The sequence below is a fragment of the Cyanistes caeruleus genome, chromosome 17 (assembly GCF_971803275.1).
Source record: "Cyanistes caeruleus chromosome 17, bCyaCae1.hap1.1, whole genome shotgun sequence".
In the NCBI taxonomy this organism is placed as follows: domain Eukaryota; kingdom Metazoa; phylum Chordata; class Aves; order Passeriformes; family Paridae; genus Cyanistes; species Cyanistes caeruleus.
The window spans coordinates 6,668,755-6,695,779 of record NC_141717.1 but is presented as its reverse complement, the minus strand read 5'-3'; the positions used below and the strand labels follow the sequence as shown (position 1 = coordinate 6,695,779).

The following is a 27,025-nucleotide window of genomic DNA, read 5'->3' as shown; positions in this document are numbered from 1 at the left end:
ATGGCTTCTTAGACCATTTTCTGCATGGAAAAATATATTTGAATGTTACAGTCCTGAGAGCGAGCAATTTAAGATTTTACATGACTAACTTGACGTTAAAATTCCATCTCTGGACCACAGATAGTGAAATAGTCACCCATAGGATGAGCTTGCAGGCATGGCTTGTTTCACCAGTGGACTAAAAAGGATGATTAGATACTTTTTCCATTCAAAAAAATGGTTTGAGGTTTCTTAACTAATTTATTTTGGCAGGCCAAGGAGTCTGTAGTGGGTATTACTGTCTTGATGCTTTGAAGAACTCTGTTTTTTTCATGTTCCCACAGAAAATCATTTGAAGGACAAAATAAAAATCCTTTGCCTCTTTATATAACAAATGGCTATGGTATACACCAATAAGAGAGCTTAAAATTAGTGTTTCTAATGTGACCACTGAGACATTTCAGACTTAATTACATCTGAGGCGGACTTAACCACCCATTTCTCTCCAGTTTCACACAAACAGTAATTGCTCTGTAGCCGCAGTGCAACATTGGAGAATTAACCACATCCTAGAGGAGCTGGAACAGCAAAAGGGAAACCAAGGAGACTCCAGAGTGGCTGTGCAGGCAGAACAGGCTCCCAGATCAGTCCTGCAGGTCTCCATTCTGCAGTGAGAACCAGAACCAGGCCGGTGGTGTTTTGTACCAAACACCTGCACCAGGTAATGCTCCACTTCTCTCTTGGCTTTCTACTTCAGCTCTTGCTGAATTAACATGGAGTCAGATACACAAAGTGAATATTCCTGAGTCCATATGCACACAAGTACTGATGCTCATCCTAATTAATCTACTTCTTAAAAAACCCCAGTATTTTTACTGGAAGCCGCTGTGCAAATTTTCCTGTGAGCACCAAATGATACACAACCCCCAGGCAAAAATGTAAGTGCTATTCAAGTTAGTGCACTAATATAAACACAAATAAATAGTCTCTGTTAATAAAACTGTTGAAATTAATGTTCCCACACAAATCTTACACCTGGATGTTACACTGGAGGCCAGCAACCAAACCACAGAAGCAGGAATGTGGTTCTGCAGCTCCAGTATGGCTGGACCACTTCAAATATGCTGCTCTGTGGCAGGCAACAAATCCTCAGTGAAGGAAAAGAGACCACAAAGTACTTTTCTACATACTTGGATCTTGTAAGTGAAAGTGCAAACTACATACTTAGGTCCTGTAACCAGTGGGGCTATAAAGAAGATTATCTGTCAGCCACAGAGCCTGGAAGCTGCAGAATCAAATCCTAAGAGGCAGCAGAAAAGCCCAGGAGTTCCCTGGCATGGTAGGTAGTACAATTCAGGATGCTTCTTCCTTGCTGCAATGCTGCTCAGCACTGTGGTAACTCTTGCACAGGGAGAGATTTCATCTCATTTTACAAACCAACCAGTGCACACTGTTCAGAGGAGCAGAGCTCCCAGCCACCCTCCCACTGACACGTGTTCCAGACCGATTCTGGAAGCAGCAGGGAGCAACAAGCTGCCTGCTTTGCTCCAAGACTGCAAAGTTCATTGAGGGCCCCTTGCTTATTTTATGCCTTGCACATCCATGTTTTGGTTTGCTGTCTTGGCTCAAACAGGGTGAATTATAGATTCTCACTTTATTCTTTCTTCGCTGTCTGTTTTAATATAAAGAATAGGATTTCACATTGCACACTCAGCTGAGGACCCATCCTCCCCAGCCTCCTGGGATGGAGGAGGAAAGCTAAGAAAACAAGGGGCAGCTGCTCCTGCTTGCCTGTCAGATTAGACTTCCTAGAGATCTTCTGGGTTTACTATACAGAAGTGTACTGGATCTACTACCTAAAAATAAAACACCTTATAGGGAAATGTTACTGTGCACAGATTTGGAACTGCTCCAAAATGAACCCTCCACACCATGGGCCAAACACTGGCTCACTCTCACAAAGAAGCATCCAAATGAAGAGGTGCAAGTTTCCTTCTCCTGGCAGACTGAAGCTGGATACAGCTGCAGATCTAAACCCGTGCACAGGAGTGTCTTTACAAGGGCCAGCTCATACTTGTGCAAGTATGTCACAGCTTTCTGCTTTCAGGTGGGATAGATTATGTTTTTAAGTTCTCTTTCTCAAAATGAGACAAAACAAGCCAAAACATCACAATAGCAAGCTAATAACAAAGCTGAGTATTTGCAATGCAACGTCTGAAAATTGCCGATTTGCGGAACTTTATTTCCGAGAGTTGGCAAATACTGTGGTTTTCTTTCCTATTGTTTCCTTAATCTAGAAGCAATTCAGAAACATCACAGCTCCACGAGTAAAGTGGAAGAACAAGAGCTAACACTGACAAATCCCCAGTCAGCACTAAATCTGTCTGTGGCCTTTTCCCCTGAAATAGCTCTTCAGGGGAGAAGTGCATCCTACTGAACTCTCAAAGATAGCTTGTGTCTGTGCTTGCTTGGGCAGAAGAGATAACTTCTTGCAAGATTTCCAGTAATTCTGGCTAAGGAAGGCTCACACGGAAATTTCTTAATGCACTTATGAATTATATATTCCCATTAAAAAAATCTGAAATATAATTTTTTTTCATTTCCGTTTTTTCTTACCAAAAAGCTTGAAATCAGTTTTTTCATTTAATGTCCCCAAAAATTTGTTGGTTTAGGTAGTTCACATGCAACCATGTGAAACTGCTCTTTTATCAATTCTTGTTGAAGCATTGTTAAAAGAATATATGAAGAATGTTGAGGAATATAGCTGAGGCAATAGTCCAGTTGATTCTCATCCAGACTGGCTGAACAATCATTCTGGGTTTGTCCTATTACTTTTCTTAAAGCATCTGTTTAGTCATCATATTATTCTGAGGACTTGCATTACATGGAAAAGTCTCATACATACTAGGAAAAAGATCTTGTCTAGAAAATGTATTTTAAGATCAGATATTACATATAATCTCTCTTGCCACTGGAAATTCAAACCAGTCATCAGTAAAGGCAGTTTCTTTGTGTTCAGTTCTTGAGTCATTCACAGACTCCATGTACAGTTCTGAGCCATCAGCCTGTGATATGCTTTCCTTAACAGAGAAGCAGTGCCACTGCCTTGCACAAGCCACACATCTGCCCTATACACAAGTCATCCCCACACACTAAACTCACTGTAACAGCGTTTCACTCAATTTACATTTGCTTTTTTGTTGCATTTTCAGTGCAAGCAGGGACATCTGTGACATATCATGAATGAGAAGTTCTTGAGGCACCTTCTGGTTACTCAGCTCAGAGTCCGCAAGCAATTAAAAAAGAATACATCATTCAGTGCTTCATGTTAACAAGGTTAGTCACAAGACTACCCAGAAATTTCAGTTTCCAGAATGAATGGCACATGATCAGCCAGGGGGCTGAGCAAATCCTGCCAACAGAGAAGGATACGTTCTAGCACCAGACTGTAGTGACTTCTGTGTTTGTTTTCTTGAAAATACTGAGAAATCAACAGACTAGTTTCCCTCAGATACATTCCCTTCATTCACTCAGGTAGTGTTTAATACTTAATGAATGAATCTTGGTTGGGTCTCATTGTTGTAAGCACCTTATAGGACTCACACTGCTGGCCACTTCTTCATTCTGGGATATCTAAACAAAAGGTTTAAGAAGGAATTCTCTATTTCTTTCTGCATGCAGACTTTCTATTCCCACTCCAGTTGTTCTCAGCTAGTTCCTAATCAATCTTTTTCTAACAAACAGGATCCACATGAAAAATTGTACCAAACCCAAACTTCCTATGGTCTTTGACATATACTTTGTGCAAGAGACTGACCAAGTGTAGTTGTTCAGTTGTTCTGATGAACAGTTCTACATTGTATTTGACCTTTGTTGGAGGCTTTTAGGCTCACAGATACCTTGTTTTCAGTGCTGTAACTCTCAAGCAGTTAAGGATTTCTTCATGACTACCAACATGTAACACTTCCCTCTAAGAGAGCAAAGAAGGAAAGTTTGTCATGTCCCAACTCAGAGATGGCAAAAGGGAATGTCTACTCACCTACACAAACCCTTCCACATTATTTCAGATTACACATCCTATCAGTTTCAGATAAGACACCTGGCTGCCACTGAAGCAGATGAAAAATGTTCCCATGTTGTTTTTTAGTGACTCAGCATTTTACTGTCATATTTTAAATTATGCCATTCTTACAATTTTTTTTTTCCCAAATAATTGTGCAACAGACTTTTACAGAGGTGGTCTGCACATCATACTGCTATAGTTACATTGAACGCAAACTTTTCAGAGTTTCTTGCTTTTCTTAGCAACTTCTTTCTCTTTCTTAAGCCTCACATTTCTTTTAGCCTATGTATAAACAGCCACTTAAAACAGTTTCAGCATTCTAAGACTGACTCACACATTCAATTTGATTTCTAAGAGGATTAAGCAAACAATTGCAAATTATGACCAAATCTTAAAACATTACTAGAAGCTAGGAGAAAGACTTGTTTCCTTATAATTTTGAAGTTGTTCAGATGACTCAGATATGATGCAAACAAAAAATCCAAAAATGATTTGCTTTGAAAATTACACATTCAGCAGAAACTACGTTAACTGGTGCAAGCAGTAAGACTGGAATGATGCTTCTAATGACATTTCTTTATGACGAGGTGGTAAAAATATTAATGCTTAACATCAACATGAAAGCACTTTACAAACATGAACTAGGCTTCCTACCTGCACCACTAATCTGTTTAAAATGGGTGAACTCAGGAACAGGAAGGACCTGTCCAACGTCCTGTTAAGCCAAAGCACAGGTGAAGCCTGCTGATACCAGCATAACACAAGCTGTGCAGTGGGAGCTGATCTAATCACTGCAAGTTAAAAGGCACCTCCGATTTCCCATAACATGTCTGGTTTTCTTTGCAGATTCAGACAAAACAGAGGAAGTTTAGCTACAAGACTGTTGTTCAAAGAGATCTGTGGTTTGACAAAATTTGACAAGTATCCCTCCCTCACAAAACGTCTCATCTGTTCAGAAACTCTCAAAGAGGCTTGCATGACTTGTTTTAACCAAATTTAGTGAGCTGAGAGGCTCTATCTCCCTCCAAAGCACTTTGGCAGCTATGTAAGAATTACAAGTTATCTAACAGACAGTGGTTACCAACACCACTTTCGCAGGAAAGCCTTGAAGCTGATAACTGTGATAAGCAAATTCAAGTGAACTGCGTGGGGGAGAAGCAGCAAAGCAAAGCTGCTCACATCTTGTTCCCAAGAACTCTGGAATTAAGCTACACCTCTCTCACATCAGGAACTGGGCTTGCATAGGATAAAATGGTGGCGGTGAAGGAGAAAGACTTAAACACAGGTGTGGCTGTGGACAGTTGTATCTGATATTCTTACAGGTGATGTACTTTTTGTACCTCCTGAACTGAGGTAATGATTTCATATAAGGTACTATAAAATGATGTTTCTTTTCTCTTGTCCCTCAAATTAGCTATCAGGAAGAGTGAAACTACTTTCCTCCTTTGCAGACCCCACCTCTCTCTGCCAACTGGAAATTCTTTTTCCTAAGACATTATGGTTATCTGTCTCTTTCCTCCTTCAGAAACTCCTTTTTCTGTCTCTGGTAGCTCTGGCTGCTGATGCTGAGCCAGCTCTGGGCCCCTCTGTAGTGGTGACCCAGTCTGGCTATCTTCCTTCTCAATGCACTGGTCCATCAACAATGCAGTTTCAAGCAGTTGCTTAAATCTGCCTCAAATAAATGACCCCTAAATGAGGACAAATTTACACAAAGATGTCTTCATTCAATTAACCAAAAGACAAAATTGTTTTCTGTAGTAAAACAACAGCCTGTTTTCCCGTCCAGTGTCATGATGTTTATTCCATACTAAAGCTGAGAAAAACGTTGTGCAAGTAAGAAACAGAGCCCAAGAATTCATCTGTCCTTACCAGTCATCCAACAGGCAAAAAAAAAAAAAATTAAACTGGCCTGCGTGAAATATAAACCTTTATTTGGGGACAAGACAGTGAGAATGGCATGCTGAGATCAGTATTTTCCGTTCAACAAGAACATTTCCCAGCTTTGTAGAGTTGAGTGTCTGAGGACAGGCAAGAGCTTTCAAATTACTTCAAAAGATCTCAAATCTGAATAATAAGGCATTTTATAAACAAAAACTCCACCCCATAAAATCCATTTTAGAGAACTGGCATCTAAAATCAGTAATAATTTTAAGACATAGATATAGTTGCAGATAAGCTGATGGTAAAATCCTTTTTTTTTCATTCAACCAGACTTACTCCCCATCAGCTCAACTGCCTTAACTGTGTGTGAACATTTGCCTGAAGCCTTTCTTCCGATTTTGCTACTGGACACTTGCAACTCCAGGTGCTGCAGCTCCGTCTACTTCTCTTCATTTGAGAGACGAAAAGTATGAGTTTAAAATGCAATACAGTTTTCAGGGAATACACTCATGAACAGCCATCTCTCATTCCCAGTTGTATCCAGCATATATTCAAGATCCCCAGAAAGCACCAAGACAACTTTTGCCTTCACACAAACTCTAACATGGCACAATAGAAATGCAGTTTCTTCTGCCCCAACAGCTGCATCAACGAAGTCCCAAGGAACTCCTTCCTTGACATGGAAACAAAGGTTAAGTGTCAAAGAACAAAGATCATCTGCAAATGCTGTATCTTTACTTAGACAAGAGTTACTTTGACAAAGATGTATGTATTGGCAGAGCTTCACCTTCTTATTTTTATAACTGTGCTGGAATTATCTTGCTGATAAAGATGTGGATACCCACCATAGGACTGTTCAAGTTGCTGCACTTAGATATTTCTGGGGACTAAGAAAGGAGTGGACTAATGCAGCACTGCATTTTTGTCCAGTTAATTTCCAACCCAGTCAGCAAGAGAAGAGGTTTGAAGGCTGTGCTTTCATTCCCTCTCTGGTCACTAGTAACTCAGGGCAAGAGGCTCAACCTGACTCAGGGTCTGAGTCTAGAAAGATTTAGTACAGAGACACAGGAAAAATGACAAGACAAAAGGCTGCAAGAGTTCTGAAGCATCAAGATACAGAACCATAAAGCAGTTTCAAATGTGAAGGAAGGGACCTTCCTGGCCACAAATTTGCATCCTTAAAGCAGTATTACTGGCAAAATTTAGAAAGTTCTGCTGCCAGGAGCAGATTTAAGCTCATTTTCCACCAATACACCATGATTTAATATTTGCATCTTAAAGTAAATCATAAAATGTATCATAAAATGTGTCTGATACCTAGCTTGGTTATTTGATGGTACAATGTAATTGAATTTCTTCCCAAGAAAGCTTCTGGAGCAATGACTATTTTGAGAAATAACATTTCCCAAGGAATGTATATTGACTGTGATGAATTCCTATACATGTAGAGGCTAATTAACAAGAAGCTAACTAATAACTTGGTTGGATTTAATCCATATACTGAACTGGCAACATGCACCAGAGAAAGAGGCAGAGGGTGAAAGCATATATTTGGGGGAGAAATCACACATGACAGGCACTTTCAGAGTGGTTCACAGATATTTTAGATGTTGCTCAGCCCCTCTTAACCCTTGGGCTCATGTACTTTCCACTGCCCTTCCAGGCTTGCTTCTGCTCCCTCTCCTGCATACACAGAGCAAATTACCCTGGCTTAAAGATGAAAATGCCTAGCAGTTGCATATGCACAACATTCTTCTAAATATAAGCAAGGTTCTGCAAATTCTGTCTTTCACTGCTTTTGGATGTCCTTTTGCATCAAATGCAGCAACTGAACATGAAAAGGAAGGAAGTTTTCTTAGTAACACCATTTTTATTGCCAAGTTCCATTTACAAAGAAAGGTCTATTCTTTGCTCTTGTCCAGGTTTTCAATAGCCACAACAAATTATCAATGCCAGCAAATACAGACTCAAAATCCTGGATTTCAGAAACATACACCAATATTTTCTAATTCCACTCCCTTCTCAGATCCTTCGTTACACTGTTCTTTAAATTAACATATCACATTTACTCCAAATGTCTAACATAACTTACATTAAATAATTAATACTTATTGCCTGTAGAAAGACATTTCAGAATTTTATTCACACCGTGTTTGGGCTTTTTTCCATGTAAACGTAAGTGCATGTTTGGGACTTTTTTTTCTCAAATGAACTACATTTCAGACACCTTTACTGAAATATATTTCATAGGAGGACAGTCCATGTTCATTAAATGATTTTTGTAGTGCTTAAATCCCAGGTACATTCATTCTTCTAGAAAAATACATTTCTCCCTCTTTGCACTGAAAACAATCAAACTTACAAAATAGCTAAAAATGAAGGATAAAGTCTGCAACAAAAATACCAACACAACTATTCACAAGTGGAGATGCCTAAAGTTATCTTCTAAAGTTTATAATACTTCCAGAGGGTTTACTGAAGTTGTGACAATGTATATTCAGTGCTGTTCCTGGCAAAACAAAGCTCCTAGACATTGTAATAGTCTATAAATCTGCACACTTGAATCTATTCTCAATATTAAAAAAATTATCTTCGTGCGCATTGTAAATACTTCTGCCACAATTAGTCCTTAAATACACCCAAACACTAACCCTCAGATCTTCTCATACATACTGAAGTGATCAGATTGCCATTTCTGTGTCTTAAACTCACTTTAGTATGAATATCCATAACCAAAAGTAATGGGAAACAATAAAAAAAAAATAATCTCATGAATCTTCAGATTATCGTCTTGAAAGAATCCTGCGAACTAGTCTGGACCTTAACTTTTGTTACTAGCATTCTTAGTCATTACCTGCTTAAGCCATTTTTAGTTACTTTTAAAATAAATGCACTCCACACATTTATTTATGCTAACAAGACAGTCCCAACAATGACAAGTTTTTCCTTTTCATATTAAGAACCAATGAATTCAAGTTAGCAAAACAACCAGCTACCACCATAGTGCACATTTATTAGACAACCAAAATTTAGCTTTACATTTATAATACATTAACAAACACAAAATATATATTTTATAACACCTTGCAAAAGAAATAAAATCTGAGCAACGTGCAAATCTAAAAATGTTGGGAGATCAAAATAGGGAAAATTCTGTACAAATGTAATATAAAAATATGTTTCCATATGAAAGAACCCTCTTTTGAGACTCAGTCAAGAACTGCATCTCCTATGTCTTTGTTGCTGCTCAAATCCTGAGCAGCAGAAAAACCCCCGAATACTACTCCCCTCCCAACACCTAAAAACATCCCACCCTAGCAAGCCCTGCTTGGATCACCCTCTGCTTTTCAGAATCCAATAGGAGATGGGAAGAGTTACTCTATTTTTCTAATTCATGCTGCAAATGTTGGGAAAGGTCAAGAGAAATACAGCAGGCAAGCACAGGAGAATTTCTCCAAAGATTGCGAGATAACAGAAGAGCAGTGCCCAGGTGAGTGACATCCTAGGGTAGCGGCAGTGGTGGTGAAGCAGGAACACACCAAAAAACTCTTTCAAGAAGGACAGTAGCAGTTCAGAAGAAAATTTTCAACATGTATTTAGATGGCTACATTAGGTTGTCAGAAGGAAGGAGACTAACTACCTTGGAGGCAAAAGGCCTTGATCTCTCTGACCCCAGCTAATGTCTCTGCAGATCTCTGATTCAACTACAGGACTAAAACCATTTATTCTCCCAGACAGCAGCTGCTTCCCTGGGCAATACTCTTTTAAAACTAAGTTCAACTTTAGGTGGTAAGTGAAGACGAGAAGAGACTATTTAGCTTGGGGGGGGCGTTTCTGACTACTGCTCCCTGGTGGTCTGTGCCACTGGTCCTGAGGCTATTCTGGAGCTCCGTCTCCTGCAGTGAAGGGACAGATTACACCAGAGTGACAGCACCACGTGAGTGAAGTGTTTACTTTTAGGAAGTGGCTTCATCCTTACACAGTTTGACCTGTTTGTCTGATAGCTCACCTAGGTCTTCAAGCATAAAGTTTATTTTACTGCTGACATGAAATGACACAATTCCAGGGCAGTTTCTGAATTTCTGGACTGCTTGAAGTAATCACCCCAAGACACTTGCAGTAAGTGTGGAAATTACAGTCACTCATATCTTACTGCTTAATTAGGAAACGGCTGGAGCTGAGTCAGAGCAGGTTTAGACTGGATCTCAGAAAGAGGTTTTTCCCCCAGAGGAGGCTCAGGCAAATGAACAGCAGACCTATTCTTTTATTTCCCTAATAACAGTACCTATCTCGGTCACTTCCTGTGAAGCACTCACCAGACAAGTGATCATGAAATTTAAAAGCCACTCAAAAGTAATGAAAAGCACAAAGCCACCCTTCTTTCCCTTTGCCCTATTTCTTGTGCAGTGCAGCTCAGGGGTGAGATTATGCATATACACTGAAGAGACTCCTTGTGCATGGGTCTAACCTTGCTAGAACTGAATTTGAAATGAGATAAATAAAGATCAAGGTTTTCAAGTCTAAAATGGGTTTTATTTAAGGGAACTCAGCCTGCACAGTGGTATTTTGTGTAATCTTGGTCAAGAATTTAAGGTTAGTAACTAACATAAAATGCTTTCAGATTAAGTGAGGTATTTTTTATAATGGTCTTCAGAATATTACTGAAACTACAGTGTAATGCTGCAAAATTTTAGAGAAAGTCTAGACTGCAATCAGTTCAGCTAATAAAAAATCATGTGGTCTTTGTGCCCAGATTGCTACTGATAACTAGGCTTGTTCAGGTACATGCACATTAGCTGCAACAGTGACTGCATCAGTGCAAATCCATCTTAAGCATGAGAGAAAAAGACCAAAAAAATAGGCTTTTATTTCAGTAATACCAGATTTTCACACAAAATCTACTGCAGTGCTGAGGACACCTAACTTGGAGTTCATTTAGAATTTGTGCCACTATGGAATGGTCAGAGTATCAGTTAATTCAATTTGAGAGAAAGTAAAAGTCACAGAAAATTAGAAATCAAAGCTGCATGAAAAAGTTAATAAGGGGGAAAAAAATTACTGGCGTTCAGTAGCAGACATCCCATATACCCAGTTGGAAAAGATCCAATTATTATGTGAAGAAGTCAAAAAGTGAGAAAAGTAGTACTTGTGAATTAGTCAATTTCATATATATATATATAAATATATATATATATATATATATATATAATATAAAACACCGAAAAATCACTTCAAGTATTCCCTATGACAACCAGGAAGAGGTACAATAAACAGCTGGGAAGTGGGTAAAAACTCTGCAAATTCAACTATTTAGTAAGAACTCAATGCCAGTAGAGACTGAATAAGGAAATAGATTGCAGTGGTGACTGAAATCAATTCCAAGTAAACAGCAGTCCTCCTTTGTGGAATTGCCAACAGTGTTACGAACAGACCAGCAACAACAATCTACTCATTCTGCTATTCATTTAAATTAACTTACTTGAAAATTGATGAAAAATCTTAAATTCCTTTCATGTTAATTATGTATCAAATCAGCAGAGAACATTCCAAACTTTAATCAACATCTTTTCCTTTTCTGTCAATTTGGTGTCAGGATCTAGGAAGTAATGTTAACTCAGAACTTTTATGCAGCAATGCCATTTAACTGGAATACTATCCCTGAAAGGGAGAAAAAAATTATGTAATACCTTTCGAGATCAGACTTGCAAAGGAATTAGCAGTTGGATATGGTGACCTTCTTCCTACATGAATATGAAAAATCTGAAAAACCTTTTTAGAGTAAAACTGCTTCTGTCTGCTTCTTGAAGTTGTCTCAGTTGCAGGGATATCACCATTCCTCAGATGTGTAGCAATTTGACTGTCAGAAGTGAACAAACAAGCTATAGTAATATTTTAAAATATTTTACATTCCTCTCTAGGCGACTAAGCAAAGACTAAAGCAGTCTCAAAAAATCCCTTATGTTAATCTGAACAAGCATTGTATTTTAACTTTGAATCAAACCTTGAAATAAATATTTCATATGGAAAACATATTTAAGTCTGGAGTCCTACCAAGTCAATACTGAATGTGGCCAAGCCTGCTGGTATTGTGCAGACATCCAAAAGATGAACAAGATCAGGATTAAAAACCAAAACCAAACAAAAAAAAAACCAAACAAAACCCCCAAACCCCTCCACAAAAAAAAAAAACCCAAACCAAAGACCAAACTGAAAAAACATACCCTGACTCAAATGGAAGTTTTACCTCTGTCCTACAATATATAATTTTTTCTGGTCAATGGTACGTCTCTTGTTTCCGAGACGCAATAATGCAGTACCATGAATCTGGGTATCCAAAAATCTCTTCACTTTGCCATAATACTGTAGACCTTTCAATTAATTAGTTCCTATTAGAAAGACAGTAGGTTCTCTGAAATACGTTCATGTTCCTGTATGACATTAACTGGTAGGAAAGAACCACTTCAGGTTCAAAAGGTTGGGTTTTTCCTCTCTTCTCCAGTTCAGATATGCTGAGTATCCGATGTTGGGTCTAAAAGCTGCTGACATTCTCGGTCACCAGTTGGTCCCTTCGTGTGGACCTGAGGCCTCTCAAGCCCCCAGAAGTATCTGCACTCCCAGAGAAAAAACAAATCACAATTTGGTTGCGCTTCCTTTGCTATTTATTGGAGCCTGCATGGTGGCTTTAGTCAGAACATTCTTCCTCCTCTACCTCTTTCACCTTGTCAGCTTCAACTTCAGACGGCAAAGAGGCCTGAGGGATGCAGCTGAATGTTCGAATGCTGTGTGGATCAACTGGTGGCACCAGTGTGAGCGACTCCACGCTCAGCGTGTCCGTGTTGTCATCTGTGATTAAGGATATTGTGGGCTGCTGTGCAGGAATCAGGCTGGGAGACAGGTTGGCTGTTTCTGTGTCACTGGTTTTTACAGTGTTTTTGCTGGACTTTGAAACAGCTGAAAGAGTTTCATCAGTCAACACTGTCTGACTGGAACTGGCCATCAGAGGCTGCTCTGGAGCTGAAGCATCATCTGCAAAAAGAAAACACCAAGAACAATCAATATTCAAGTCAGTATGCACATTAAGCCTAACAATGTACCATTATTCATTAGTGTTCAAGAATAACTGGGTGGAAAATGCAGTTCTGTGAAGAACTACGCTCACACATCCACATTTTAGCAACAAGAAATAACCCAGATTATTATAAAGGAATAACCTAAAATGGCAGCAGGATTCCCTTCAAATTAGGAACCAGACTATTACATACATTTAGTATTAGAATACGTAGCAATATTAGATATATTCTTAGAGAGAGGAAGTAGAGGGAAAGAAAACCTCTCCAGTATTTAGTATGAACTAAAATGAACTGCAACCCCATATCAGGAAGAACTTTAGAAATAAAAGAAAAAACTAAAGAACCACTCTACCAGGCAGCTTTCCCAAAAGGTGGCCTGTTTCTTACAAAAATTTGGAAGCCATTCTCTCAATTCATCCTCCAGATTCACATTTAAGTGACACCTCAACCACAGAAAGCAGAATTATGGCAGAAGGGGAAGGAGGATAACGTCTTAACTGCAAGTGAAAGGTGCTGCAGAAGAGGCCTGTTTTACACAGCCTTGTGAGACATGGGGGTTTTGTCCTCCTAAGCATGGACCATCTAACACTGATAAAATTGAGAATATGCATAAATGCTACGGAAAACAGATATGCTACTGCACCTTCCCACATTATGGAAAAAACCTCCAACATTAATAGCTATTTGTACTGTCCTTTCCTCCTAAAAATCCTAGTGAACTGTCAAGCAAGGTGTTCACTTGGCTCAGGATGGAGAGCGAATGGAGGGGATGAGGTGATACAGCCTTAGATGATCAAGTATGCCCAAAAGAGGCAAAAGTTTTTTTTCTTTTCAGACAATAATAATACAATTACTATTACTACAATAATAGACACCATTAAAATAACAGGTATCCAGCTTCAAGACAGACCAGTTTTAAAGCTTTTGTAAGAAACAGCATGTGTTCAAGTGTACAGGCATCTGCAGAAAAGCCTAAAAGGCAATGTAGTGAATACAGAAGTTAAGAATTAAGTTATGGTTTTAATACACAGTGACCTTAAAAATATTTCCGTTTCAATATGATTCCAATTAGTCCTAGAAAAGAACACAAAGCATGAACATAAGACAAAAAAAAAGATAGCAAAAAAGAAAAAAAAATAAAAACAAGTAGAGAATGGAATGGATATTAGTAAGGTATCAGTGGATAACACTAAAATTATTGATTTTTTTTACCTTTATGGCAAGATAACCCAAATAATGGTGTATTCTCACTTCAGAAACCACTCACATGTACTTTTTGCTGAATTTGTGGCTAAAGCTTCTTGCTTTGATAAAAATAAGATTTATAGATGGTAAAAAAAGTCTACTTTTAAATAAAGAAGACATCAGTGGTTATTTTTGAACTATAAGGACAAAATCAAAGTCACCCTACAGATTCTTTTAATCTGCCAAGAAGCTTTAGAGAGAATGTAGCAACTGATAATGGAAGAAATGATGCAAGAATCACATGGAAAATTAACTGCTAAAATAATGAAATACAGGCTCATTTCTCTGAATTCCAAGCTAAACACTAACATCTCAGTATGCACAGACAGTGAGTTTCTGCTTTTTGAATCTATAAAATCTTAAAATGATATCAAATGTTCTTTGCCAAGATAATTTTTTAATCTTACTTATACTATAGCATGAATAGTCACCCGAATTCAGGATTCAGAAACCTGAGGCATTCTGGTAAGTATGGTATTATCAATCGATGCACTCTGTTCAGAATGTTGTATAAAGCACATTTCTATTGCAGTTCTGTTTAACTTCTGAATCCACACATCATTTCTTAAATCATTCCTTCCCTCTCCCAATAGAATATCTATGTATTTTCTTAATAGTAGCATTTTCTGAAATAATGAAAAACATAATGAAAGACACATTCTTTTGTTATGCTGGACTGTCCCCAGATGCTTCTAGGTAGGTTCTAATGCTAAAGTGACTGCCTTCTTAATGCCACAAACAAGAAGTATTTGAAAAATGTCATTGTAAAAAAAAGTATCTGGAGATAGCAAGTCCAAACTTTCTACATGAAAGTCTCAAAAAACATTAAGAAGAAAGATAAAAATATCAAAAACTGTAAGCAGAATACACTGTGCAGTATTTCAGCAGCAGCATTTGTAGAGAATACAAGATCAGAGCTCTCCTCTGCTTCCCTCCAGCTTTTATTTACTATTGTAGAAGCCAGTCTCTCTCTCCTCTCAGGATGTCCTTAGTCACTGCCAGCCTCACTTCCATCACTCTGGAACTGAATTTCTGGGAACAGTGGCTGACTGCTATAACTCAAGGTGGCACTACTGCCAAAATGACCAGAAAGCAATTCCCAGCACACAAAGGGGTAGAGGAGGGAGAGCTCATAAGAATGTCTGTCTTTAAGCAGGTGCCAAGATAGGTACCAAGCTCTTACTTCTAACGAGTTTCATGTACCCAGCATGTTTACAGATTAATTTCTCTATTTTTTTATCTGGAACTTCCCTTTATGCGACATATAAAAATACTAACTGGCTTTCAAAAAACCCAAACTCCCAACACTTTGTTTCATTGACTTTTGCATAGAAAGAAAAAAATATTGTAATTTTTCCCTGGATACAACCACCAGTCACTGAGATATGCTCTGCTCTTAAATATCAAAAGGTTATCACCTAATACTAGAAATCAGCATTTCTATTTCTCTCTCTCCAATCTCCATATATTTAAATGAGTGTTTTGGCACAAAATATATGCCAGATCCACAACAAAACCAGGGAGAGTGAAGTCAGTTTCTTAAAATGGTCCTGATCTTAACACCGAGTTCTAACAAACAGCCTTCCATACCTCCAAACTTACTTTACTTGTTGAACACAAGGTGTAATTTTGCAAGTTTTGGGGGTATTATCAGCTCTTTTTGGATGGAGAGCCTTCAACAGCATTACATCTTTTTCAGCAGTTCTTTAATGCTACCAAGATTATAATTACAGCAAAAAAACCCAACTAAAACACTCAACTTGGTATGTTACCTTGTATTAAGGGTGACTGTGAAAGAAGTTACAAAAGAACAGAAAAAGGAAAGAATGAATACCACCCACAGAGAAGTGGCTTAAGATATACAGCAACATACTATGAAAGGATAACAAAAATACAAATTACAAGACAAGACGCAAAAAGTTGCAAATGAAATCTGTAAGTATGAAAAAGGGTGTTTTTATAATATTAACAGAGTGAAATATGTTCACGCCATGACAGTAACAAAAGCAAAGAAATTAATTAGATACAAGTTAAAACATTATATAACAAAGATCATCTGGAGCACATTTCCATTTTTTTTTTTTTTGCATCTGCTCTCCCTCCCCACCTCCTCAGGTGAGGACAATAAAACAGTCCATAAAGTCATCTGCCAGAATCTGATGATCACAGAAAAACTAAGCTTGTGCCATCAGAGTCCAGGGACAGTCTTATGCTGAATGCCTGTCCATTTGACCTGTGCTATAAATAAATTTCTTGCTGCTGGCCAAGGTCCTGCATTACTGTCCATTCAGGAGCCTGTGCTTACTAAATTTCACTACAGCCAGAGCTGCCCTGTGCAAATGAAGACACTGCTGCTTTGAAGCTGGAGGCTTGATAGCACAATTTCCACCTTTGTCAGGAGTGCCCAGAGACAAGGGAGAAGCTGCAGACAAGGCTTTCAGAAACAGCTCATTGCTGCTTTACAGTTCTCCCAAAACAAAACGTAGAGACATATTACGATGCTTTCTTCAGTTTCCTACCTCACTGTCATTGCTGTCAGCATGGAAAGCAAATATGTTCTATTGATTGTTATGGGCTTGTGAAGGCTTATGGAGGAACCTGCCTGAGTGGGTATTGCGGGAGTTTCTGCTGCAGCTGCTGTTGGAAGGCCTAAACCCAGTGTCCACCGTGACTGTCAGCCTCCGACAGACTAAACACCCGCCGGCGTCCTTTCCTGCCAGACCTTACTAGAGGGAAACACAGCCAGAAATCATACAGAGGCTTGAACAATGACACAGGGAAGGGAAACTGGAATGGAGACAAAGGATAAATGTTAGAGCAGTAACAAGAATAAGTGACAAGGACACACCTGTAACTGCTGGTATCTTGCATACAATTTGACACCACTCCAAGAGCCTTCTACATTTGGGAAATACTTCTGAAGCTGGAAGTATTCATTCTTTAGAAATAAATGATTTTATATGAAGTTTATTTTTTGTTTCCTATCTGAAAAGGTTCGTAAGTTTGGGCTACATCTGGCAATACCAAGAGCACTTACACCAAGGAGGGCTGGCAGGTATTTATTTGCATCACAAACTACTCACCTGCTTTAGAAACTTTGAAAGAAGTTATTTACCACAATTTCTGGTGACACAGAATTATTCTCCTTTCCCCTGGCCATGAATTATATGTGGTACAGTACTGTGCAGGTGACAACACTTCAGACTGCTCAGCCCTACTATTCTCATACCCAACAGTAGCATTTACATTTGGTTTATGATAAAGCCAAACAGGGTCTGAAAAGATAACAGCAGTTCAGATGATGATGCTTGGTGCTTAGAAAGTTCCTAGAAAAGAAACTTTCTAAGAACAAAAGTACTTCCTCACCTAGTCAGAAAATTACTAGAGCATCATAGAACAGGAGGTCAAACCACATTTACATTACTGATTATAGAGGTAAGAGACAGAGATGGTTTCAATAGGAAGGCAGGCACTGCTCTTATAAACTTTCCATGCTTGATTGATCACCCTTTCCTTGGAATGGAAATTTAATTTTACAGACTGGAATCCAATATGTTCTCTGCAACAAGGGACAACAGCTCTTAGTACTTATTTTAGATCTTTTATCATCAATACCTGCCAGAAACATGAAATACAACTGAAGTGGCATGGACCAGTGCCTTGTAAAGTCCTCATTATCTATTGCTCCAATGTAAACACTTTCTTAAGTACTGAAGCCAATTGCTTTTTAAAAGTTAAGACAGCTTAAAGAGTAATAAAATACAGCACAGATGACATGAACACATTCATAATTCTGGAAGATTGCTAACTTACTGTAAGAGAGCTTCTATATCTAATCCATGGCATGTATGAAAATAAGCACTTTGAAGAAGTGCACAGTTCCAGCAAGGGCAGCCAAGACATGACTGTATTCTAAGCTCTGAAACTTGATGACTAAAAGCTGCCTAACAAGAGAACATTTCCATCTTATGCATAGCAACATTTCAAAAGCACATGATAATAATAAAAAAATGTAAATACAAAAAAAAACCAACCTGATAGCAGCACTTGCAGAACCTGACACTGATTTTTCTGTCTTGCTAAGCATTCTGTTTTCTTTAAGGGATGATTTCTGCTTTTTGAACTTTAAAGAACAGTAATCTTGTAAAGAGCTAAACCTAATCCCCCAACACCACAAATGGGCGAGCTGCCATTCTTTAAAATATCTGTGCCATAAAGCAGTGTGACAACTACTAGGTAGGATAGCCAATAAACTTGGGAATCACAGGAGTTTATCTCACTCATAACAAAGCAGCTGATGCAACACTTTATGACTGTTTGATGCAGGTACAAGTGATAACAAGTGAATTATTTATATCAAACATTGAATTAACATAACTTCTTCCTGTGACACATTTTTGAAAGTTCTTTTGCTGTTTAATCATCAATATACCCTCTATGTTGTAACATTTTCTCTTAATTAACATTCAATTTGTCATTATTTTGTTCTCCTATATCACTGTTTTATATAAAAATTGGAGTCTATGTTCCAAATCTTATTTCCTGAAACAACTCTGTGAAGATTTACAAGTATCATCTCAAATGTATCAAACTCTGACCAGTTTAAATCTGTCAACACACTGTAGCTTAGGACACTATAATCACAAGTTCACAATATAAAAAGCTGTGTTTTTCAAGATGTTGTTCTTAAGGAAGATAGGTGAGGTAGTTTCCTTGAAGTCCAGATAGGCATCTCTCCTTTATCTAGTCTGGCCTTCTTGTCTGAAGTTCCTGAGCAACCCAGGGTGCTCTTCATGCTCAACAACTTGAGCAGGTGCCAGAATCAACAGGGAAGCAGGGAAGGAGGGGCAGAGTGCTCCTACAAGTTTGTGTGTGTGTTCAAAATGGAATGGGAAATGAGACCACCGTGACAGACTGCAGCAGCACTCATGCTACCTTGGGACATAAAACTATCTTGGTAATTGCCTGCCACTCATCAGCAACTGGTTACTTCCTCCTCAAAGGAGCCACTTCACATCACGCAAGTCTCTTCTGCTTCACAGCAGTTTAGTTTCAACTGTCCTCAAGCGGTTAAGCTAAGAGAAAACCACTGCTTTACACAGAAGTGGGTGAATTGTTTCCCTGTCTCAGCTGAGTGGTCACTATGACCTGATATAACACAGACTGTGCTCATGGCACTGTCACCTACTTCAGCAGACTTCTGTCCATGCACAAGCCCGCAGAACAGCTACCTGCGCTTGCCAAACAGACCCTCACTTTCATGCCACATTCCTGGCAAGTTTCCACTACAGATCACAACTACATGTAAGTACTACCAAAGAGAGAATATTCAAACTTGCAGTAAACTGGTCAATCAGCTAATGCAGAGACTGATCCCAAGAATAAATGACACCGAGTACTGGCAAAACGTGTCCACAGAGCTCCAGGGACTGGTGAAAACCCTTCCTACATTCATACCTCCTGAAAGACCTAGCTCCAGGGATTTCAGAATTCTCACTAGTCTATAGTAAGGACCTTGAGACACCATAAGACACTCAGACACAGGTTTTAAATCACTACTTGCTCATTACTGCCTGGAACTGCACTAAACAGTTTGGTACAGATCAGGGTAGCAGCTTTGAAGAATTAAGCACACTTACTGCTTTAGTCTGATTTTAGGAATAGTTTCTGTGCATTAGTAAGATTCTTTTACAATAAACAAAACTATAAGATATGTTGCAACAATGTACCAAATACGCTTCAAATACCAATAGCAACATATTAGTCTGAACTGATCACTCGTCCTTTGAACATGGCAGGGATTCTTGGTCCTGAAGGTCAGAGCAAATATGGTCCAGCAAAATCCCCAAGCTAATGCATGCACCTCAGTACCAACTGTGCATTATCCTATTGCAATGAAACACCTGCTAATGCACCCACAGTCACTGTCCTCCTCTTTGTAACTGCCCTCTGAGCAGAACAAAATTCAGAAGTTGAGCTCAAAAGTCAGCAGCAAGTTCGTGGAGGCTGCTGATTTGAGACTGGAGTAGCTAATGCCCATTGTCAGGTTCATTTCCTCTGACTTGGCTGAAGGTGACTGTGCACAGGAGTGGATCCTCACACCTACATTTGCTAAAGCATCACAAAAGAAATAAGAATCAAAGCACACCCAAAGAATTTTCCTGCACAACACATGCCATTTTGCACATACTTTATGACTAAGTCACAATGAAGGTCAAGGTGGGCAGTTTATGCTGCTAACTGGTAAAGTGCATACTGAAACCAGGCATTTCAAAATACTTTCCCCCTGGTTTTGGTTTTTTCATTATTTTCATTTTTGGGTGTGAGGAGGGTAGGGAAGAGTTTGGGATTTATTGTTGTTTTTCTTTATTTTGTTTGGAAGCCAGTGAGCACCTCCTGTCATCAAACTTCTTTAAAATGCAGGAAAAACAAACAGAATTTTATGTTATACAAAGACCAACATACCGTGTAAGTAGACTGCAATTTTGTTAACCAGAGTCTGTGATTATACTTCAATAATTCACTATCTTTCTATACTTGATGAGTAATTATGTGTTCTGCATCTATGCATTTTTTAATATAAACCAGATTATGTGTGCTTGAAAGACCTCTGAAATGAAGCATAGTCTTGCCTGATACTTGTGTGAACTAGTATATTGCTTATACCTACAAAAATAATACAGATTCTTTATTTTCATTTGCTTTACTGTGGTTTTCTTAGCCCCTATTGACAAGGATCTGTAGCTGCATTTCTCTGCTGACCACAGAGGATTCAAATACAGCAAAAGACACTGGTACATGAGCCTTCTTACACCACTAAGGAGAAACATGTCATCAGATTCATGTTTTCTTATACTGCCAGTTCAGCCTGAGAGTTTTGACTAATGACAGCACTTCTCTGTGCAATGACTACACCTTATTTGGGCCATGAAGTGACTGCAATAGCAATCACTTGCCAACAGAGAAAATAAAATTTTGAATAAATAGTATATAGAAAAACATTCCAAATTTTATTCTGAAATTACACATATTGCAGGACTGTTTTGACTATTATGTTAGTCTCTCAAGTTAATAGCTGCTTTTGAATCTAGAGTCTGGGTGCTAGAATGCTTTACATTTCTATTGTTCCTTAACTTAATCAGCGGCCTTTTGTCACTCATTTCAGCAGTATTTTTTGCAGGGATACTCACTTTAAACATAGAACGCACATTGATCTGCTGACACTGTTCAGTGAAACCTAAAAACACTCAATACCTAACAAAGGTTGCATCATTTCCTGTAGGACTGCAATGAATTTAGATATAGATGGGCTTTCCAAATAAACGCAAAATAGCATGTCTTAGAAGGAGTAGTGAACAACACTCTCAAGGAGTGATCAACTTTAGAAGTGACCATTAAAATGAGGGCTTGCTTGAAAAAGTCTTGAGAATCAAATTACCTCTACTGTTTTATAACCAAAATGAGGCGGAGTAGGTCACTTCTAGCATGAAACCATTTCAGGATGCAGCCTTTGGGATTTCCTGGTTTAGTCTCCAGCCTGAGGCTTTGCCTCACACGATTTGTACTCAGAACAGACTCCATTACAAGATTCTCTATAACTACTACATAAAAAGGAGGAATAATACAACAAGAAGTTCCAGTTTTAGCATACCCACTTAATATAAATACCCTAAATATACTGACCAATGCAAACACAACCAACCTACATTTGTGAAAGTTACATTGTCAGTCTATTTCTATTGCAGCCTCTTCCGCACCAATGAAACAGCCTCCTGAAATGTCTAAGTGTTCAGCCACAAGAGTGTTATTGCAAAAACTTTACAATATTAACATCCTAAATAACTATTTTCAAATATTTTGTATTTAGCCCATTGTTACAAATTAAGTTGAGGATCAGATAAACACACAAAAGCAAATGTCACCCTGTTCAAAAAAAGATGCTTCATGTGGAAATCAACTTATCCACTATGGTGAAAGGCTAAGTTTACATTACAGATTTATTCAAAGCAATACTTCAGTTAAAACAAACCACTGACAAAAAAACCCTCAACATGCTGAGCTGTGCTAGGAGAGAAGTCAGACAAGCAGGACATTATTTCAACAGTACTTAAAAGTCTCTACTGAAAGACGCCAAATACTTAGAGTTCCAGAAAGATGAAGAGATCACTACAATTTACACCAGAATTTACTTTCAATTGGCTTAGTTGATTAAGTGATATAAAACCATAAAGCCCTACTCTTTTAATCCAGTAACATAGTAACTTGATTTTACAATGAACTGCTCTGCATCCCTTAGCGCCTAGGCTGAAGGTGAATACCTGCTGGGCTCTGAGCAGCAGAAGGAGTGGATGTCGAGCTTGCAGTCACTGAATCACAGCGTCCTGTACTGCCACTGCCACTGGAAGGGGATGGTGACGAGAGTGGGGATGGATTGTGCTGATTTATGCACTGGGCTACAGCAAAGCCTGCAAAACAGGACAGTAAAGTTTACAAGTTAAATATTATTTTGAAAGAGTTAAGCTGTTGAACAAACTGGGAAAAGGTAAAAAGCAAATCCTGTATCAAGGTGATGCCAACCTCATCAATCCAGAGGATGTGTCCTCTCCCACTTTCATCTTGAAAATCAGAAAATCTGAATGTGCCTTACTGAAAACAGGCTACACAGGCTGATCAATGAATAAGGAAGTAGAGTTAAGGGATTCAAAGCATTTTATAACTTAGAGGTCGCACAGTCAAAACGTGTCCAAACTCTTCCATTTTTGATATTGTCAATATATTCACAGGTCACAGACCTTAATCTAATAAGGAAAATAATTAAGCGAAAAGCGAACAAAAAAACCCCTTGGATAGAAGGCCTACATTTTTTACTAGACATAACTTCAGAAAATTTTAATCAATCACATCTAGTGCTGGCATTGAATTTCATCCAGCCTCTCAGAAACTAAACTTTTTCCAGTCTGAAGACTGGAAAGGTCTATACAGTGTCTGACAGTACTTCTTAGATGAGTCATCTTCTGGCTTCTAGTGTAATACTTCTTTAAACTCTTTGCAGTGTATCATCCTTTTCTTTCTTAACCACCTTGCATTCATTCCTTTCTCCTTCTATAACTACATACCTATAGTCACCTCTTCAGGTTTAGATAGCAAGCAGCTTTTCAGAAATTGATGTACTTCTTACAGCAAAAGAAGTGTCTTCACCATGGGCTGTAGGTCAGGTGAGGTACACAACTCTTCTGCAGCTCTCCTCCCTCTCCCATGGGAGAGTACTAATGCAGAAGTCTTTCTGGCACTCCTGTGGATTACTGAGAGTAGCCACAATGTGGCCTGTAAAACACCTAACAATACTCGCTGCCTTCACTGCAAAGTCAACACTAAAAGGGAAAGCATCTGTCAGTCAGGCAAGGCTGAAAATGCACCACACAGTTCTTTATCCTTTTATATAGGAATCTCCCACAGCACTGGACGGATGATTCACTCAGAAACTCTCCTGTATCGGGAATGTGCTGTTGTCATAGAGGAAGCAGTCACTCAAAACTCAGATATGACAAGTCAGGAAAATGCTGTTAGCAGCAACACACTGAGAGGCTGTGTACAAGTGAAAACAACAGAGTGAAGAAAGCTAACAGACATCAGTCCTGTTAACAATCTGACTTGATCTGCAGTCCTTCTACCTTCTACTTCTCATGCTTACCCAAGAACTAGACTCAAAAACACCTGCAGAAACACAATGCTATCTGAATTTCTGTAACACTGCAGCAGTTTTAGATAGGTACCTAAATGTCACTTTTATCAAATTAAATTACAATTCATTATGTTCAAGATGAACACCACTTGAAAGAATTAAATCACCACCAAGGCAGAAGAGATCTCTCAGTGAAAAACAAAATAGTTCGTGAGGAGCTAATTATCTCATAAATGTAAATAAATCCATCTATTTTATTTCAGAAACCAAACCCATCGATCTTCTAAAATCATTTAGGTAAGTTAAACTGAGGTTACACACAGTGACGCCTGATAGTCTGCAAAAAGTTAACCACAAACTGAACCACCTCAAATGTGAAAGACTTCCACATGTATCACTGGCCCCGAGTGCTTTATTTTTTAATCACAGAAAACGTATATTAGATTTTTCATACACACTTCATAGTTTGAAATACCAGTTAGGCTTGGGAAACAAGGAATAACCAGTGGACTTGTGACCACAGAAGTGAGGCAAAGCCAACTGTTAATGTGAATGAAATTAAGAACAGTTCCTAAAGACACTGGTATAGAAGAGCTTACATCAAGGTATTTAGCTTCCCTTACACTGCTGGTAAAAGCTGTACCCATCCGAAGCATTCTATATCCATAAACAATTTGCAGTTCAAGGGAGAAGAAATCTTCCACCCTCACCAGAACAGCAGAAAACAGTTAACAAGGTCTCCCATGACTGCCATAGGGAAAGCTGGTCTGATTTAGCAGGATTGCAAGCCCAAAGCTTCTGCAGAACAGCACTTGTGGATTCATATCCTTACTTGGGAGCATTTGCTTCAAAATGACAAAAATACATTGAGATGTATTTTCTCTCCCAAAACAACTGCAGAGGAAGAATTTTAAGTGTGCCAAAAGAAGCTAATTTAGGTAGGAGGGAAAGGTAAGCCTAAATAATTCAAAATACTGTAACTCAGAAACTACTGACCATGAAAAAATACTCTGGAAACTTCTTCAGGAAATACTTGCAAAGAAAAGGTGAGCAGAATTAATCAGATACAGGAAGCAAAATAACAGTTAGAAGGTTCATCTGATGATGACAGGAATATTAGCTCATACTACACAGTGTTCCAAAGCTATGGATGATTTTTTTCCTTCAGACTTTAAAGTGATGATGGTTATAGCTTGCTTGCCATGTCAATGTTAACAAGAAGTCTTTTTCTTAATTTTTTCCCCTCAAAACCTTATCATCATGTACTAAGATATTAACAATGGATAAAACAGTAAGAGAAATCTATTGATTCCTTTTGCTTTTCAAAATAAATTTACTTAGTAGGTAAGCAACCACACTTGTTAAAATATTTACATGTACCTTTTGCTGGAAATCGTTAACATTTCCCTTAAGACACACTGGACATATAAATCTCAGAATAGAGCTGATACTTGAAACTAATTCTTGAGTTAGCTTGAAGAGGAAGTCATTACTTATTTACTTTCAACGGAAGACCTTTGTTCACAGGACCCCCACCAAATCTGCTGGTTTCTTTGAAAACAGCATACTTCTGTATTTACATAGGTGCTTCAGAAGTACAATATATTCATACATCGCTAATACATGAGATGATGAACAGTCCAGCCAGCTACACTATCCCTAAAATGCTCTAACATTCTAGCAAAGGCCAATAACTTAAAATAGCCCTTGGAGTATATTCATAGCCATGACTTCATGATGATAAAATTGACTGAGTGAGGGATTTTGCTTACGTTTTTCTCTGCTGAGAACTGTGCAGCCCATCAGGAGATGATTACAGCATGTCCCTGCACTTGGATAACCTGAACTGTCCACTGTGTTCAGTGGGATGTTCTGAAGCATTGTCTGTGACATGCTCATCACCATTCACTTGTCTTGCACAAAATCCAGTTTTTAGATATAATAATCCTTACCCTCTTCCCCCCATACACCAAGATTTTAACTTTGGACTGTGGAACAATGAAGGAAAACGAAGCCCAGTTTAACAACACAGGAACACAGAAGGTAACTGCAGGCTCTCTGCAGACATATGCAGAGGATTATATAGGCACTATGAGAGAAACTGAACCAGACAACTGCAACGAGTGCTCTTGAAAATTCTAAATAGGAATTAGGGAACCAAGTCAATAGTTGTATTAAAGTTCTTCACAGACTGAAATTTGCAGGAGGAATGAAAATGTTTATATAATTTTTAGTTTCTTAAAAACAATGCTGGATGTACAGCGCTGACAGCCAACATGGTCCTACCAAAAGTAGTAATTAGTCTTCTAAAAATGTTGCCAGAAAAACATTGCTCTCCTTTAAATCTACAAAGGACATCACCAAAGGAAAGCATAATTTATTTATTAAAAGTACAACCAAATTAACTGACTGCATGAGCTTTGCAGAACTTAAAACACCAGCTGGAACTGGTGCAGTAAGAAATGAATACATGAAGCCAGTAATTTAACTGCAGCTCGTTCAATGATTTTTTCAAAGCCACAAAATTCTCTTCTTGAAGTAAAAACCACTGCAAGCCTGATTCAGGGACAAGCACAAACAGGTCCCTGTGTAAATCACTAGGAACGAGGAAATGTTATTCATTCCTCAGTAAAGATAAGAGGACAAACTCACATTTGATACTTATTTTGTAATCAGATGTAAAACAGCATATTAATCCATTTTCATTATATTACCACCTGTCATAAAACGCATTTCAAAGATGCTGCACCTGAAATACTTCAAGTTATGTGCCTCATTTTTCATACTTTGTATCAAATAAAAGCTTCAAAATACTTTTTCCCTCTTGATCTGCAAATGGAAGTCTACATTTCCAGGATTCAAATAAAGTATGTGGTTGCTTGAACAAACTACTATGCTGCATCATCCCCAATAGCCCCCTTCAAATTAGGAGATTAAGTAATTTGTTAGGAACACAAGTCCACACTCCCTAGGAGAAAACTGTAATAGTAACACTGGCACCTTTCCAACCACACCTTTTCTGTGGAAGCCACCTCAAGTAAGGAAAACACTCCCCTCACACAACATACACTTTGAAACACCTGACTGACAACATCTATGGTTTTA

At 38.5% G+C, this 27,025-nt stretch overlaps 1 protein-coding gene across 7 annotated transcripts in view; it reads right to left on the bottom strand.

The window, feature by feature from the left end:
- Positions 1 to 7,773: 7,773 nt before the first annotated feature.
- Positions 7,774 to 27,025, bottom strand: part of CLEC16A (C-type lectin domain containing 16A) — a 59,970-nt gene continuing 40,718 nt past the window's right edge. For 2 of the 7 annotated variants that reach the window (XM_086853652.1, XM_086853653.1), the window contains exons 22-24: positions 22,557 to 22,703; positions 16,841 to 16,964; positions 12,565 to 12,949 (exon numbers count right to left, since the gene is read on the bottom strand). In XM_086853652.1, coding sequence (XP_086709778.1) covers positions 16,888 to 16,964; positions 22,557 to 22,703 — 224 coding nt within the window. In that variant the 3' untranslated portion in view covers positions 12,565 to 12,949; positions 16,841 to 16,887. Of the gene's footprint in view, positions 12,950 to 16,757; positions 16,965 to 22,556; positions 22,704 to 27,025 lie in introns of all 7 variants that reach the window. The other 5 variants (XM_086853650.1, XM_023936611.2, XR_015277174.1 and 2 more) reach the window with 4 other exon arrangements.